Genomic DNA, 18,982 nt, shown 5'->3' with positions numbered 1-18,982 from the left:
TAGGTGTTTCTGCCCATAATTTATGGTCTTTACAATCATTTACATTATCCACTCACTGCAACTCTGTTTGTTTGAGTTCGTTAAAACTCTGTCTACTCTGTGTCAAGCGTTCTAATTTGCAGAGAGAAATTGACATCTGTAGGTCACAGGATGCAGTGCTCCAGTGCAGAGTGAATATGATGAGATAATGTGTACACTTTGCTGATTTGATGGGTCAGTTTTGGACTGATCCCAGGGTTGAAGTTGTACAAACTTTATGTCATTCAAACATTAAAACTGCATCACATAATACACAAATAAAATACGAGAAAAGTACAGATTGAAAAACCAGCAAACTGCAATATCAGTGAAAGAAGTCATAAGATATAAATATCTAAAAGGAAGATTACATTACACAATATGAAGAGTTTTAAGAAGTGGTTTAAATAAAAGATCCTGGCAGCAAACGCACCATTCACTTACTCTTTAGCTGATCTATGAACAACCAGCAGGTTTTTGTCTAAGGACCTCAAGCTGAAAACAATTTGGCAGAGGAAGTATAACCTCCAGATAATCTGGACAATGAAGTGGCTTCAAATCTATTAATAAAACCTTAAAATCAGTCCTAAAATCCCAAGACAAACAAGTTAAAGGTTAAAGTAAGAAAGTATAATATAATTTCTAGAATCCAACTAGGATTGCTAGTGTTGTCTATTTGATCAGTAGTATTCTGAATAGTATTTATCAGCTTTAGAAATATACCCTATCTGACGTTTGTAACAGAGATTCAAGTAAGACTGTAATCATATTGTCAACCTGTGAGCTACGTGTTCCTTAAAAACAAAAAAACGACTGACTAACCTCACTGATAGTCTGTTGCACAACTTAAATTAAAAAGGTGCTTAGTTCCCACCTCTGTTGCCATGGCCTCACATCTCCTGATGGGGGGATGTGTAGGGTGGGTAGAGTCATAAACCTAACGCTCCCTCTGAGACTGTGGTAATGCCAGACTGTCGAGCTAAACTATGAGAGCACATTACTTAGCGTTTTATTGCTTTGTAGTCCCTTCAATTAATCACAGGAGTGTTCACGGATGCGCACACACTTTTTTTTTACGGTTCTAAACAACAAAAACACTCTGAGGACTAGACATGTATTGTGTGTGTCATCTTCGCTTTGAAACATACAAAGAGATTACCACACATGTGCTTCATTCGATGGTTCCCTGGTGTGTTTTACAGAAGACCATAACTTTTCTCTGGGTCCATATATTGGCTCCTCTGAGATCACACACACACACACACACACACACACACACACACACACACACACACACACACACACACACAATGTATCTGTACCTCCTGTGAGGACACTTATTGACTCAACAGTAAAATGGCGTCATCTTGACTCCCCTCTTCTTTGTTGATTAATTTTTTATTGAAGGAATCTTAACAGTGGTTAATTGCAGTTTCATTTATAGTTACATGGCCATCTGTATTTGTGACAGATCTGCTGATAATCAAGAGTGTTTCAGGAGGAATTTCATTGCCTGTTCTTCTTAATGACCTAGCAGTACACTAAGTTATTAACACATTTTACAACACTTTTGATTTGCAATGCAATATTTTCCTTAATGAATTTCACAATTCAAGCTGCCTCTGTGCAGTTTCAGTTATTTCTTTTGCTTCTTCTTTTCTCGTGAAAACGTTTTATACTGTGTAGTGTTCATGACAATACCTTCAAATCCATCCTTGTTTTTAAAATCTCATGCCCTTGTTTCCTCAGAATAAGGTGCTATTACTGAGACACGGTTTATTTTGATCAAGTAAAACTTGATAGATGATAGAAAATTGGAGTGGGCAGAATTGGTCAAAATTAAAACAAAAAAGAAAACTGTTTCTAAGTTGATTGTACTCTGCAAAAATGGGTACAGAAATACATTGACAAAATACACTTAGATACATAATTATAATACACTTGTGATGATATAGACTGATCACAGTAGCTGCACAATGTCCGTGACAATACAATACATACTGCAAAATGTATGTATGACACAGAACAGACAGCAGACTAAACTGTAACTGTACATTCCAGTCCCTGTGTATTCAGGCAGAGCGGTTGTGACTGTGCACAGCTATATTGATGGCAGAAATACAGCAATAGTATGAAGCTGTGTACAGTGTGGTTTTGTTAGCAGAGCAAAATTAATAAAACAAAATGTTGATTTCTGACTTGTTTTGGCCTAGCCTAAAAAGCCTTCCATGTAGGCTGTTGAAATAAAAAAAAGACCCCACTTTGTGTATCAAAGTAAATATAACTCTCCCTTTGAAATACCATTATAAACACTTTAATGTTGCCATCTGTCAACAGTTAAGGCAGCAAAAAATGTTACACGTAATATACAAAAGCAATATGGCTAACATTATAACAAGCTAATAAAATACATTCAAACGTGCTTGTTAGAAACAGCTACTGTGTGTGTGTACGTCATGTCTGTGTTCTCCATAAGCATATGTGGACATGGCTGCAGCATGACTAAAGTTTATAATTGTCATTAGAATGCAGAGCTGAACTAATATTTCAGTGGGGATCAAAATTTCAGCGCATCAGTATCATCAGGGATCTTTTCTTGTAAGTGATGCTAGAATAAAAATCAACAAAGGCTCTGTTCAACTTAACTTAAATTATGTGGCTACCCTGGGTTGAATCTGTTTCCCCTTTTTATAGCTTTGAGAATGTTTAACCATTTTTATCAATGCTCTGCTTTACATACCATTTCACAAACTGCCATGACACTGGGCTGCTCTGGGGGACGCAACAACGGGGAAATGAAACGCCACACACCGGCGACAACAACGGGATGAACTGCCACACGCGGGACGCGAGCCCCGGGCGCAGGGACACGATCCGCGATCTCTGTGGCACGCAACAACGGGGACATGAAACGCCACACGCCGGCCACAACAACTGGACTGGACCGGTTGTGGTCAGGAAAAGAAGAATGGGGAAAGGTTAGGGTTAGGAAAAGAAGAACTGGGAAAGGAACCGTAACACGCAGGACACGCTGACAACAACGGGACGGTTGTGGTTACGAACAAAATAACACGGAAAGGAAATGCAACACGTGAGACGCGATCCCCGGTCTCCGGAGTGAAAGTCCTGTGTTGTTTGACCCATCCACCACCCCGACCAACCTCGCTGTGCGTATTTTCGCTTTATCAATACTACTCGCTACCGTAATCGTTCTGTGATCACGAAATAACCTTTCCATTGAAATACATTCATTTAAAATTCGTGCTCACCACACGAAAATAACGACATTAACGTGTTCAGTACACAAATCAATAGATTCAATAACGTGACCATTTCACGAACTGCCATGAGACTGGGCTGCTTGGCAGCAGTGCAACCAGTCTCCTACTGCTGGCTGCTGGATCATCCCAGTGGAGCAAATGAGGGTTACAATCCTTGCTCAAGGGCAGAAGGGAGAGTGTTAGTCAGTCACTTTGCCCATGCAGATTTTTATAGTTTTGTTGTTGCATTTTTTAAAGTGTGACAAGCCGTGTCCTTTACACTCCTCTTTAGCCTCTTGTCGACCCCACAGCAGCTGTACCAGTCGGTAGAAACATGCTTTGCTCATTTTTGCAGTCTTTTTTAGAGAGTGGGGTCAGCGGGTCCTGCTGGCACGCTTGGCAAAGACTGTAGACACCCCAACAGAGCAGGAAAGCAAAGAAACAACCTTGAAAGTGTGATGTTTATTTCAATTTTGATTCTTGTCTTCTATTTTAAAAGATACAACAGTGAAGAGTTGTGACAAAAATACATGAATGTTGGAACTGTTGGATGTGTTAGCATGACCAATGGGACTGACAATATGCTGTTCTTTAAGGTTGGATCATATGCAGATCAAGAGCATTCTTGTTTCTTATGTGGACATTAGATGCAGCTCAACTATTAGTTCTTAAACAGTTTGCTGGTGGTTATGTTCAGCCAAGTGCCTTAGCCATGGTAACCTATCCTCAGTGAAGGTTTATTTAGAATGTACTCTACAGGAATCCCAGGGTCACCTAGAAAAACTGGGAAATTGGAAAGGTTTCAGGCTTGATGTTCCATATTTTACCATCAATGGGTATGTTTTTACAAGATGACTTGAGGAAGTGAGCAACTGAATGTACAAGTGATGGTTTTGGTTTGCTGCCAAAACAGCAGCGTTAGCAGCCAAAGCAGACATCCATCAGCGTTTTGGATTCTGGCTAGTGAAATGTTTAAATCCTGGCTGTAGAATCAATACAAATGCAACAATACAACAATCAGACCAGACATATAAAAATCAAAAGTGGCAATATTTTTTTGTTTAAAGGTAACTTTTGGCTATTTATGATTTTATGTACAGAGGGCAAAGGAAATAGAAAACCAGAATTTGGGAAAGACAGTTTACTGGTCGCTGGACCCATCACTAACAAAGTCTGGGAGAATGAAGCGTTGTGAGAGAGACAGGTAGAGAGACGGTTTGTATCTGGGTTACGCTGGCCTCACATCTCTCCACTGCAGATGAATATTAATAAGGAGTTATTAATATCTGCTGCCTGCACTGTGTGTGAATATGTGTGTATGCAAGGTCGGCATGGAGGCGCAGTGTGAACAAGCCTTCCTCCTCCTCTTGCTTCTCCTCCTTCTTCTCCTCTTCCACAAAACCTGTATCTCTATCACTTTTTGCTCATCTCTCCTCTTCCTCATGCTCACTTTTTTCATAAGTTCTTTGTTTGCCTCATCTTCTTTATCTTTCTTTCTCTCTCATTTGCTTCACCCCCGCATTCATTCTTCCTGTCTATCACAGCTCCTTATGTTTCAATGAGGGATGCTGATGCCGATGCTGGCACTGATTTTGTAATAAATCAAAACAGTGACTTAATTTATGGCTATTTATCAGCTATTTGAACATTTCCTCTGTTAAAATAATCTAAAGGAGACACTGTATAATGTCTCAGTAATTATTTTGTACAATAAAGCTGTGGTTGTTCATCCATTTTTTGCAGAAGGTTATACCACTGTGTGTTACTTAGATGATCTTTGATCCTTAGCTGTTTGTAATGTTAGGTTCTTTTTTTAAGATTTTAAGTGTACCCGACTGTTGCTTTATGTGTTCACGACATGGGACGTTGTGAAAAAATAAGACTTGACTGTTGGATTTGGCTTAGACTATTCAACTAGCCAGCCAAGGGGGTGGTTTGACTTGACTTCCAAAGTATTAAACCACTTAAAACCATGCAGTCTTATCTGTGGCTCAAAGTTAGCACTCTGAGGATTTACCATAGTATGTCATTGTTATAGCAATTGTCACTTGAATATGGATGAATGACAATTAGCTACATTTAACAGTCCCTGTGAGCTACTTTGATTAATTTCCAAAAGCGCCAACATTTATTGTGAAAAAAACTGCCATTGAGAGGATTTATATTACATGAGGTGGGTCCACATCCAACAAAGGATAGAAGCTGCAGACAATATAGACAGAAACAGAATTTGCAACCAAATAATACAATAAAAATTCAACCATAGACACATTATTTGCTTTTCATTGGGTACCATTGGTTAGCTTTGTAACCAACCACCTTGATGTTGTAGCGTTGTTTTGGACAGAAAGATACATATAATACTCCTTATGACAACATATTCCTATTATGCTTCAAAGACATGCAGTCTATCTACCCTGACCTCCTGGGAGTAATACAACAACCAATCTGTGCTTCAGAACCATGATTCACAGCATGAGGGTTTGGCTGAGCTATAAACTAGAAAGTCATGTCAGTGAGCAATGTGCTGTTGAATACAGAGCACCAGTGCATGATATATACACACATATTCCCTGAACATGTTACTGTCATCTATCTGCTTCTATCTATGTGCTGAGGGGTGTGCACACACTTTTTAATTTCCCCTCCACTTCAATATCCACTTCAGATAGTATGTTACAGTTTAATGAATAAATCCATATACGATAGGTTTTTTATAAGCAGCGCTCACCGCAATGAAAAGTGCAAGAGTGTTGAGCACCACAGATACCTGTAGATATTTTGTTGTTGGAATGACGTCATTCATAACAAAAAAAGTAAATGTGCCCTGCTTTCACGTCTTTCATGCTGTGTGGATTTTGTGTGTGTGAGTGTACTGTAATTGTCTGTTGGGGGTCGTAGATCAATGGGCAGCAGGTGTATGTGTGTCTTGTCTTTCAAGGGGAGCAGGTGTATAAATCTAAGTGTGTGCGCATGCATGTGTAAGCTATGTGTGTGCATGTGTGCTCATCGTGGGGAGCAGGTGTGTCTGTGTGGTGTGCTCACTCGGCCGGATAATGGGCACATATGGACAAAGCGAGAGAGATACAAATGAGAGACACCCACACGGGGTATGTAGCCTACAAAATTCATGCGCATGTACACAACTGATACAGACAAGCCTTTTAGACTGCTTTTGGATTTGTGCAATGTGCAGACACTCTGTGCATGTATATGTGTGTGTGTGTGTGTGTGTGCGTGTGTGTGTGTGTGTGTGTGTGTGTGTGTGTGTGTGAGGGAGTAGATAACACATACATTGAATAAAAATAGTATTAGGCTTACAATCGGTATTCATGATGATAATGATAATGAAGGTAAAACATGATGAGATGATAAACAAGCACTGCAAAATAAGGAAGCAGTGGCAATCACAATGTACACCAAAAAATGAAACAAGTTTACCTCCATAATGCTGTTTTATGTTTATTATTTGTGTCTAAATCAGTATCTGAAAAGTGGTTGTTAAAGGCAGTTACGAAGCAGTCTTCTGCATCAGATTGGCTATGGACTAGCTGCTTTTTTCTGGCTAAATAGATGGTAGAGAGCAAGAGAGAGAATAATTGTCAGCTATTTGAAAATGACAGAGAGGGAAGTGATGGGAAAAAGAGTGAGAAGCAGCGAAGCAAGAGAGATCAAGAAAAATGGGGAGATGAGGAGGGGTAGATTGATGGAGGAAAGGAGGAAGGGTGCGTGGCTGAAAATGAACTTGTCCGATGCTGAAGAGCCAACGGAGGGAGTGACAGCTATCTAGATTAGAGAGAAAAGAGGGAAGAAGAAGAAGAGAGGTAGTGAGCGGAGGAGGGAGAGTGATTGTTAATAGATATGGAGGGATGAGGAGGAGAAAGATGTTGTGAGGAAGAAGAAGAAGAAGAAGAAGAAGAAGAAGAGGAGGATAAAGAAGATGCAAAACTAGAGGGGAGAAGGAGGAAAAAGATGTACAGAAAAAGGAGGTAATTATTTAAAATAAACGATCATTCAGCTGGGATGGCAGATGACAGGACTGTGTCTTGTGGAATCCAGAAGTGCTGGAAAAAAAGACCATTGGGCAGGCCCAATTTTCTGGACATCAGCAAGGCTGTTAATAAGATTAGCTTTTTTATATTTTGAAGTAGAGCTGCTGCAAGGTGCAGTCCCTTAGTGTGTGTGGCTGCATGTGTGCGTCCCCCATTAATTAGTGTCTGATCAGGTGTCATCATCAGTTAATTGACTGATAATAACATCATCACTGTCCACCCAAATAGATCCCTGTTGGGACGAGTGGAGGAGAAGGAAAAGCAGATGGAGGGAGAGGGTGAGAAATGAGGCAGACGTGAGTGAAGAAAAAGATAAAAGGAGAATGGCACACAGAGGAGATGATGCGAGGGACTGATTTAGGGTGGGATAATCTGATTGGTCCCCTTCACTGTGTTATCTGGTCGATCCAGAACGGACTTTGGAAGTCTGACTGAGTTTTTAAAGAATCCTTCGATAATGATTTTTTTGCTGCTGTAATTTATACTGGAACTGACTTTTGTTGGTAAGCAATATTAAGCAGAACAATGTGTAGAACTCTTGGTGTGTGTGTGTGTGTGTGTGTGTGTGTGTGTGTGTGTGGGTGTGTGTGTAGCGATGACATTTTATGGCAGTTTGCTTGGAGTTGCAGTGATAGCATCTCTTCCGAGTCTTTATCATTAAGTAGATAACAGTTCCACTGACTTGAGTTTGTATCACAGCTCATTACAGTCTGCAGTGCAGTTCTCATTGAAGTTCGGCTCAGTTAGGTTCACTTCAAGTTCAGTTACAGTGAATGCCAACTGCCTTTACAGTGTATGGACAAATATCTAAAGTATCTTAACACAGTTTGCTCTCTTCATATTGATGAGATCTGTCCTGTTTTATGCTTTTATCGACATGAGCTATTTATATAGGAGAATACTAATTTTTGGTTTATTATTATATACATCATATACATATAGTAGTACAAATACATTTATTTTTTTTAAGATAATAATTTTGGGCATTTTAGGCCTTTAATTCCTCAGGACAGATGAAGACATGAAAGGGGAGAGAGAAGGGGAATGACATGCAGCAAAGGGCTGCAGGTCTGAGTCGAACCCGCGGCCACTGCGTCGAGGAGAAATCCTCTATATAAATCGAACCCGCGGCCACTGCGTCGAGGAGAAATATTCTATATATGTGCGCCTACTCTACCAACTGAGCTAACCCGGCCACGTACAAATACATATTTCACCTTAACTGGGGCAACAAAGTAAAAAGGAGAACCTTTTTCAGAGAAGCCATTTTAACTTGTCACAGACGGAAAAGCACAGGTGTAAATAATACAAAATGAATCAGGGTCTTAGAATTTGCATGCTGGCTCACTGTCATGGCTCAGGGACACAATATAACGGATCTATTGTACTGTTGTACATCAGTAACACCAAAGAAGTATTAAATGAACCTTTGACTGTACTTTTACAATTATTGACTGTAGTCGCACTAGTATAGCTATTGACTGCAAAGCTATAAGAACATTAATGTGTAGTATTTACTGTATTGTACTATCAGACCTATATATCTAATGTAGTACTAATTACATTGATTGAAGTAGAGCTACAACCCTTGACTGTAGATTCTAACAGCCACTGATTGACTGAAGAACTGCGGAAATCTTTGTCTGTGCTGACACCATTGACTGCATTGTTACGCAATACTATAAGAGTGAATTAGTGATATTTTCTGCTGCAAAGTCATATGATGGATGGATAAATTATTGGATTACGTCCTGTCACTTGTTGTTAAGCACCCTAGCCCTCCACCAATTCTTCAAATTTTTCCTCTTTTTTCTGCTCCTCCTAAATTTTAATCACCTCCTCCTGTTTCCTCCTCTTTTCCTTGAATGTATTTGTTTCCCCATCTTTATCCCCTCTGTTTGGCTCTCCATCCTCTTACCACCCCTCTTGCCACCGTATATCCACTTCCCTCCCTCCTGCATCACATCTTCTTCATCCTCTTTCCTTTTCTTTTTCAATTACTTCATCCTCCCCTTCTCCTCCCTCTCCCCTTCAGTCAGAATCCTATTTCCACGTTTTTACCCTGCAAAATAAAGAGCTGCTAATGGAATTATAGTCATTCACATCAGCCCACAGTCTATCATACAACACACACAACAGAACTGGGCATGCGCAGGACAGACACACAGAGAGACACACGGTCAGACACACAGATTAGTGAGCTCAGTAATATTAAAGTTTTACTCTCCTCTAATCCTCAAACTCTCAACTCACACACACACACACACACACACACACACACACACACACACACACACACACACACACACTCTCGGTGGGGTACACCAGAGGGGCAGGCAGTGTGAGATAAACTGATCATGCAGCAGTACAATATGCTAAAAGTGATTATTTGTGTGTTTGTGTGTGTGTGTGTGTGTGTGTGTGTGTGTGTGTGTTTGTAAGAGATAGTGAGCAAAAGAGAGAGAAGATGATGTGCAACAGCAGTCAGGAAGCAGATATTAAATCACACTGGAGTCAATGGTGAAAAGAAAGAGGAAGATATTTTCCAGTATAGAGAATCATCTGGGACAATATGCAGAGCCCAAGTGTATGTGTGCATGTATGATAAAGGTTCTCTCCTTTTAAAAATCACAGAAACACTCTAAAATCAATCCCAGAGTTTAGAGAAAACAGGGAAAATACAGTTCCATCCAAGTGTAAGTCATGAAATGCTCCAAATTGAAACCACAGTAGTATTTCTCGTAAGGCACTGCTGCGTGATACCAAGTGACTTCACTGCTGATGAATCTAAAGAACACCTCCTTGAAGATTATCGCTGTATTCAAAGCACACTGCTCCTGAATATTTGCAGACATATCTTGTGTGTTTTTTTTAGCTGTAATAAAAATAATAAAGTTTATTTATATAGATCTGTTGTGTAGGACTAGATGTTGATATCCCTCCCACATCTAGTCCTACACAGCACTTAGCAGTTATCTAAACAAATATTACAATGTGCTTGACATAGAACAGACATAAAGGACACATTACAACTGTAAAACCAGTAAACCATAATATCAATAAAACAAGTCATATAAAATTCTAATTCGATGAATCAGGTAGGCTATTAAACTAAAAATAAAATTATTGAAAGGCCATTTGATGAAATAGAGTTCCAGGTCGAGGTGCCCTCATGGTCAGTGCGAGCTGGCTCCTGTCCTGTCTGGACAATGGGCTGCACCAGTCTATGGGCAGTGGGCAGGTGCTTGGGGAGCTAAGCCCTGAAGATACCGTGCTATTAATCAATATTAGGTGGAGAATATAATCACTTTTCCAATAAGAAGTAGTGTAAGGGATTGTAATTTAAATGTGACAGTTGCATTATAGTTCCACGTTAGTCAGTAACTTTTATTTGTTGTCTCGTTTGATGGGAAATATATTTAGCTAACTGTTAGCTCAGGAGGACTGGTCTATGATGGTTAGGTTGGTGCAAGGACTGGAGGCGGGGTCGTGTCAGCTATTGTTATCCTCCGCCGAAAGAGGAAGAGGCCATCCGGTAACCTGTCATTTGTTCGGTTTACATGTTCTGTAGTGTTAAAGCGTAACTTTTGCCAAGATGCAACCTAGGGTCTTTTTGTGAATGTACCCGAGTCAAACTTTCGTTTAAAAGCATATTTAGGACGGAAGCACCACTTTTAAGATTTACTGTATTTTTGTTTTTCGGTCAGATGGCCTTTTGAATGTGAGTAATAGGGGCACTTTTATGCTAGCCTCAAAATAGCTATTTTTAAAACACTAAGAAGGCTCGACACAACATGAAACTTTGCTCGAAGTATCACCAGGGGTTCTACACCTTAACTACACCGGTGCACAAGGGATATACTAAATCTGTGGCTACTTGTTTTGATATCGACTCGTTTTGACTGCCGAGGTGGTAGCGGCCGGAAAGAGCTACGGTGAGTTGTTGAAAACCTCTCTTTTTAGTAAACTCTGGGTACACAAACAATGTTCTCAATGCTCGAGTTCATGTGTAGAGCTCCTGGTGATACTTGGAGCAAAGTTTCATGTTGTGTCGAGCCTTCTTAGTGTTTTAAAAATAGCTATTTTGAGGCTAGCATAAAAGTTCCCCTATTACTCCCATTCAAAAGGCCATTTGACCGAAAAACGAAAATATGGTACATCTTAAAAGTGGCGCTTCCATCATAAATATGCTTTTAAACGAAAGTTTGACTTGGGTACATTCACAAAAAGACCCTAGGTTGCATTTTTGCGAGAGTTACGCTTTAAGATAACAGGTTTGTTTGTTGTCTCGTTTGATGTGTTTGTTGTATCACTTTTTGCTTCTGGAGCGCTGCGTCTGGTCTCAGGGGCTAAGCTAGCTGCTGATGGCTAAACACCATGCTGGCTAGTTTTCTAACTACTCATTTCTAAACGTTTCCATTGTGTAATGTACCTAGTTAGTAAGCAGCATATAGTTACACATGTAGCTACTGTACTCAAGAGCAATTTTGAAGTTCGTGTACTTTACTTTTTTTTTTTTAATCATAACTACTTCAGACTACTAACGTTACTTAGTTACATTGCAGAGACAAATATTGTAACTTAAGCCTTACTCACATTATTTGACAACTAATGTTACTGTTTACTTTCCAGATCAAATTGTTCTTTCTAAACGCCTAACAATCTGGTAATATATAAGTATTATATAGCTCTATGTGCTGTATACATTATTATAGATTAAATTAACCAATAGTATATAAAGCAATTGAAATAAGCTCTGCAAGTTACAAAATTAAAATACTGCACATGAATGCATCAGTAACATCAATCATTTATATACAATAATACAACACTGACAGTAGTCATTCTGCTTCATAAAAGGCCTTTTTTCACAGAACGTTGACATGTATAGTACAAAAAGCACAGGTGTAAACAATTAAATGAATGATCCTATTGTGCATGCTGGCTCATGTCACATTTTCATGGCATCATTAATGTTATTAGCAACACCTGTGCTTAGTTTGGATGCAGCACTGTTACTTGTAATAGTTCTTTTTTTTAGTACTGCTACTTTTACTTATGAATATTTCCCCACCGCACATTGAACAACTATGTTTCTGACTAAAATCACACTTCAGACACATCAGACTTTAGTACTTGTGGGATGATATGTCTCAGTATGGCACCTTCATGAGACTGTAAACACACAGCATATGAAGTTAGATGCTTCTGGGATGTATGAGCGTGTGATATAGTTACAACTCAGGATCTGATGTAATGTGTGCCCTCAGGCCTGTGAGTTTATATGTAGAAACATCTCTGAAGTGAGAGGAATGGGATTTCAGTGGCTATTATAACCTGTAATCATACTAGCATAAAGGGTAATTCTCTCCGCCTCTTCTCTCTAATCTCTGCATCTCTTTTTCCTCTTTCTCTGTTGTGACAGCACAGGTTGGATTAACTTTACGGTGTAAGGTTTAAAGTGTTGCATTCCTGTTCTCCCAAAAGTAGCTTATTTGCATTCACAGGATTTGTGATTTTGACATTTGGAAATACATTTGGTCAAATGTAACTAAAATCAGCATATTGATAATTTGCTCAAAGCATAGATGTTAATACTGTACACGTAGTACTGTTACAGCCAAGATTAAGGTTTTATTACTGTATGCAACCAACTTGTAACTGTATACATACATACAACACAACAAGTGATTCTGTCCTCAAACACTTGTTTTTCAAGCAAAGGTGTCACTAAGAAACTTTTGAACGTTGAAATGGTTTGATAGCATCAGTAGCTGGGACTTCTTAGTTTCAGAAATATACTGTAGTTACCATAAAGTAATGCAATTCTTCTCCATTATCAGGAACATTTAAAATGTGTTTGTTAATAATAATTGTTGACACAAAATTAACACAAATGTGTGTTGTCTTAAACCTGGAAAGGGTACATAGTTTCACAGTGTGTAATCTACTACACGGTGAGAGCATTTGTGGAATCCTTGTTCAGATGTCAGAGGGAAGGAGGGGCTGAGAGGATATTGTAACTGTCTTTCATCTGGCTAAGCATACAGTATGGATGATCCGCTCTCTCTTACTTTTACTCACTTAGTCTTATTCCTACAATTTGCCTGGGTGACACAACTATGTAATCTCAATGAGATTATTGTAATTCTGTCTTTCACTTGACATTCTTCTTTTATTTTGTTCCACTACGTACAATTGTAGTCTGCAGTCTTGCAATTCTATTCTCAGACTTGATTTTATTTTATTCTCTGCTTTTTCCCCACTGAGTGAATGTATGACTGTGGGACCCCTGTCATTAAACCATACTACTCTTTACTAATTTCTCAAATTAATTGAGATTGCTAAATTTTTGACTGCATGAAGATGTTGGCATTTTTTGTGGTTCTAAACGTTGCAAAGTTGTACAACATTTAAAATGCTTTCCTAATGCGTTCAAATTTGGACAAGGAATTTGTAAACTCTCCTGAACATCAGCCTCTATACTAAAGAAAAAGAGTGTGAGTGGTACAACGAGATTTTATTTAAAGCTGTCATTTAAAAGTAATGATAAAGAGTTGTGAAATAAAATGATCATTATGTAATGTTAGCACAGAAAATTATCATTACGCCGGCCTGTAGTTGCTAATGAGTGGTGTTGAGTGTGTGTTGACACAAAGTGAATGGACTGCATAACCTACACAATATGCTGAGGAACTAAACAGCACACAGTTAGCTCTGTTGTACTTGCTTGACAGATGGGAGTATATTAGTCATCGTCTATTCTACAGGGGGAGACAGTGTCTGAAAAAAAAAACGGGCTCACTAGCTTATCTATCAAAAATTCAAACACCCTTGAAGCCTCCAAACTAAACTTCCAAACTGTAGAAAATTGAAACACTGTATCAACCTCAAGGAACCATGTGTAATGTCTTAAATCAAGTGAATCACTTACTGATCGAATGAAGTGAATGAAGAGCTTACTGACAGTTCACTTGTGTTGTTTGCTAACTTTCTTTCTCCTCTCTTCTTTTTTCTTCCTACTTCTCTCCACTCCAGGCTCCGACTACTCTCCTCCTCCTCCCCTTCCTCCCCCTGTCCTGAGCAACGAGCACAGTGGAAGTGGTAGCCATGGTGACCACGGTGGAGGAGGGGGCGGGGTCAACCACGGGTTAGGGGTGGTGGGCCTGGCCCCAGAGCACATCGCCACACCGGGGGCAGCCCTGAGCTGGCAGGCGGCCATCGACGCTGCACGGCAGGCGAAGATGATGGGCAATGCTGCATCGGGTGGAGGGGCGGGGCTTGGGTCGGGAGGGGGCGGGCCCATCTCCACGGCCAGCTCCACGCAAAGGAAGAGACAACACTATGGCTCTAAGCCCAAGAAACAGACAACGACGACAGCCACAAGGCCGCCTCGGGCCCTACTCTGTCTCACACTCAAGAACCCCATCCGCAGGGCCTGCATCAGCATCGTGGAGTGGAAGTATCCTTTAACTAACTATAAGTGGAGATTTGTCTTTATACCTTTTGTGATATGGAATAACATGCAACATGTTTCAATTTCAAGAAGGTGTCATGTTTTTAAAGGTGGACATCTGACATTCTCAATTAATTCACTTTTGTTGGATAGCCTGAAGCAAGGATCGCTGTCCTGAATCTATCTTCTTAAGCTCCTAGTTCTAAATGACATGTTTTAATTTAGGTTGCCTTCATTCAGAACTTACAAGATGGGGACATTCAAATCTGGCAGATGTGGAACAACATACCTTGATGCAACTGAGAATGAACAGTCAATCAACAAGCAATAATGTAGAAAATGCAAAAAGTTTGGCGCAGGTGCTATCTTAAATGGAGTAAATAGAAGAATAAATCATCAGAGGTGAGAGAATTGTTAAAATCCTTAATGTTGCATTTTAAAGTAATGTTAAAAGCATTTACTATACCGTACAAATCTGATCTGCTGATCTATTCAAACTACATGGTTTGTTTTTAATATGAAGGCCAATTACAGCTTTGGCATTTTTTATTTTTTAAAAGAGGTCATACAATAGGAAGGACATAAACATGTTAAGAAAGCATCACCCTTCCTCTTTTGTTTAATGTCCCTCTTCCCACTCTTCTATTCCTTCTCTTTCCTTCTTAGTCAATCTCTTCTTTCCTGTCTCCCTCAGTGTGATCCTCTGCTCTCCACTCGTCTTTATCCTTTCTCCCCTTCCTCTGTCTGTCCTTCTCTCTCTTTCTGCTCTTCCTCTTTCATCTCACATTCTTTTCTCACAGGAGGATAAAACAAATTGTGTCATTTTCATCCCTCCTTCACACCTCTCCCAGCATATGTTTTTCCCCAAGCTCTTCCTAACTGCATTCATCCTCTCTCCTCCAGGTCCACCCATGCCTCTATTCCTCATCTGCTTTGCCATTTATTATCCGTCTGTCCCTCCCTCTGTCCATCCAAATCCCTTTATTCCCACTGTTCCTCCACCCGTCCTTCCTTTCTACCCTTCCTTTTTTCTTCTTCTTTTTTTAAGCTGCTGAACATAATGACTTTGTTTCCCTTAGGGTGAGATGGAGTGAGAAAGGGAAAGAGGCAGAAATGATCACTGTCACAGTCAAAGTGATCTATAATAGGAGAGGGTCCACATGAGCATCAACTCAGCAAGAGCAAAGTCACACATCGTCCTGAGAGGGAGAGAAGAGGAAGCGGAGGGGTTGGGGGGATGAGAAGGGCAGGGACGTGGGCAGGACATGGATGTCGACAGGAGAGATGATGGATCGGATTAGCTGAGGAGGGAGGGAGGGATCGAGGGGACGATGGGAAAGGTAAACAAGAAAAATGACAGAGCAGGGGGAGGGCAAATACTGTAATGAGTGAGGAGAGGAGAGAGGATGGGGGGATAATGAGGGAGGAAAAGAGAGAAGTGGAAGGCAGAGCGAATTGTTGAGGAAAGAGTAGATGAGTAGAAGCAGTACTGTATGTGAGTTTGTGTGTTTAAAGAGGGTTGCGTAAGGAAATGATCACATTAGAATAAATCAGAGTTGATAACGTTGTAGGCTATAATGAGGTATTATAATGTACTAAATGGTCAATTTGGTCGTTTGTCATAATCGTACATCACACACAAAATATGTTTTAATCAAAACATTTTAAGCCAAAACACATCCTCTAATTTGGCTTTTCAGGAATTAAATTTAGTTTTTTTTTAAACTTTAAACAAGATAGATTGAAATGATTTTTCTATTGGATTTCCACTCTTAGTTCCTGCTGCTAAGGTATTCTCACAGCAGTAGTATTTAAAAAAAAAAAAATCCAGTAATAAATGATGGTATAATTCTTGGTGACGTGTATATTTATGAAATAACCACAAAATAACTGTTTGGTTTTATTTGGTCCTGCATTTGTTTTGATGGTTCTTCTCAGTTTATTGTGAAAAGCCAGTCTCTTGAGTCCACCATGCTATGCATTATATCATGCATATCACTCAATCAAAAGATGTTCTTAAAAACAATTCAAAATTTCCCATGGGAACAGCCCTGCCCCTTAAAGTGTGTGTGTAATCTCCCTCTGTGTGGTAAAGCGATAGATGCAGGCAAATTATCCTTCTGACCACCTTGTGTATTTATAGTAATTATTAAAAGGCATAATGTCAATGGTAGACCTTAAACTACTCCGTCCAGCTGTGCTTATGTTGTTAAAAAAAAAGAAAATTAATGGGAGAAAGCATGCATAAATCCTCAGGGTCACTGGAACTATCTCACCCAATGACTGATGAGCGTTCAGATCATTACCCACAATTCCCAGCATCATTCAGCTCTGAAGAAGGGAAATATGAGAGTGACGGAGAGAGAAAGGTGAGGGAATGAGATGAGTAAAGGAAAGACGAGGGACATTAAAGAGGGCGTTTTGGGGAGAGACCAGAAAGAGGAAGAAGTGAACAGCATGGATTTTGAGCCACAAAAAAGTAAACATGGAAGGAGCAGAACAGTATCAAAATTGCAGTAAATGTTGTCCTTCACTAGTTTCAAAAATCCCTATCAAACTGTCAGTCATTCTGCCTGCTTATCTAGCTAACCATTCTACTTTGGGATGTCCTTCATAACTGCAGTGTGGGCCTGTTTAAACGCAGAATGCTTTTGAACAGTAGTCTGTGTGTGACTGTGCTCTGTACTGTATACATTGGTCCTGTTTATGTGTGTACTTTTGCGTTCATGTGTCACTGTTATTCATTAGGTTTTGTGTGTGTGTGTGTCCTGTATTCTGTATTCTGTGAGTACCTCTGCCTCTAGAGATAGCCGATCCGAAATCTTCCTCTCTTCCTCCTCTGTTACCATGACAACAGCTACTGCTCTCAACAGGTCGATTGGGGCCTGTCTGAGCTCACACATGCACATGTAAGCAAACACACACTTAGATTACAGAACACACACAAACACTCTTGAAGAACACATGCACATACTTGCGCACAGATGATAAAGGGCCGAAACACACAGACACAGCACTCTCACATGCTGGGTAATTATAGCATTTAAGCATTACCTGCACACTGCAAGGTCAGCGTGAGAGACAAAGAGAGAGTGAGGCTAACTACCATGTTCTCTATATGAAATCACACTAAGTGGTAATTTTGAAAAGGTGTCATTGAGTGCATTTACACACACACACACACACACACACACACACACACACACACATATACACTCTGTTTCCTAGCTAACAGACTATATATTGCATCAGGTCACCTGAGGGGTTACACTATTTGTATGCATTTTCAACTCAATCAGGAAGACCGATAAATATTCTCAGCATAACACAGAATGTGAGAGTGTTGAGCTCGCTCTTCCAGATAATATCAGTATGTCCTTGTTTTCTTATTTGGGTTTGTCAAGATAAGAGGATATCTGTGTTATTGTGAGCTGCATGTGGTGGTTATGTGAGGTGACTGCTGAACACGGAGTATTTTAGAAAATAACAGCATCGTGGATGCAGTCCCAGTGTGACAATTTGTCATAAGCATACAGTTAGCTGATCAAAATGCTGAATATACATGTTAAATTCCAAAATGCCCCAGACAGTAGCACCGTGGCAAATACAACATCATGTCAACTATGAAACCTGCTGAGCTAACTGGATGCTGATTTCAATTTTATTTTATTTATTGCCGTTTGTTCTAGAGCTGTCAGAGACAATCCCCCCAATTAGCCTTGGGCAGAATTCTGACCACTAATATTTCTATGCTGTTAGAGATGGATATTTGCTATTGTTATGCCGATTAATGTACATTATTAGTAGACTCTGTACTTGTTTTGATGCTTTACTCAGACCCAACAGCACAGCAGACAGATTTATTATAATGTTGATTGAAGCAGACCTCAAGGGTTTTTAAAATTAAGGGGCAGAAACCCAGAATGAGTCACAGGCCTGTTATTCTGTACGTCCCTGCATGTGAGTGATTAACTTTGATGCATTTTGGTCCCAGGCTGAATGATCTTGTGGCCAATGATGTTCAAGGGTCAATCCTTAATCCAAACATAAACTAAGTATTAGTTCCACCATAAAAAAGATTTAAGATTTGTGCTTTCTCCCTCTCGCCATTTCTGTCTGCAGGCTATTTCTAAAACGGTAGTTAAAGCTCTAGAATAGATGGCAGGTCTGTTTCTAGAGGGGCCACACACAGCAAG

The 18,982-nt window shown here is 39.9% G+C and overlaps 1 protein-coding gene across 9 annotated transcripts in view; it reads left to right on the top strand.

The window, feature by feature from the left end:
• Positions 1 to 18,982, top strand: part of cacna1c (calcium channel, voltage-dependent, L type, alpha 1C subunit) — a 231,715-nt gene that overhangs the window by 44,922 nt on the left and 167,811 nt on the right. For all 9 annotated transcript variants that reach the window (XM_035996127.1, XM_035996126.1, XM_035996128.1 and 6 more), the window contains exon 2: positions 14,369 to 14,792. In XM_035996127.1, coding sequence (XP_035852020.1) covers positions 14,369 to 14,792 — 424 coding nt within the window. The remainder of the gene's footprint in view (positions 1 to 14,368; positions 14,793 to 18,982) is intronic.

Source organism: Sander lucioperca, chromosome 20 (genome assembly GCF_008315115.2).
Source record: "Sander lucioperca isolate FBNREF2018 chromosome 20, SLUC_FBN_1.2, whole genome shotgun sequence".
NCBI classification, from domain to species: Eukaryota; Metazoa; Chordata; class Actinopteri; order Perciformes; family Percidae; genus Sander; species Sander lucioperca.
This window is presented reverse-complemented; position numbering and strand designations above follow the sequence as displayed.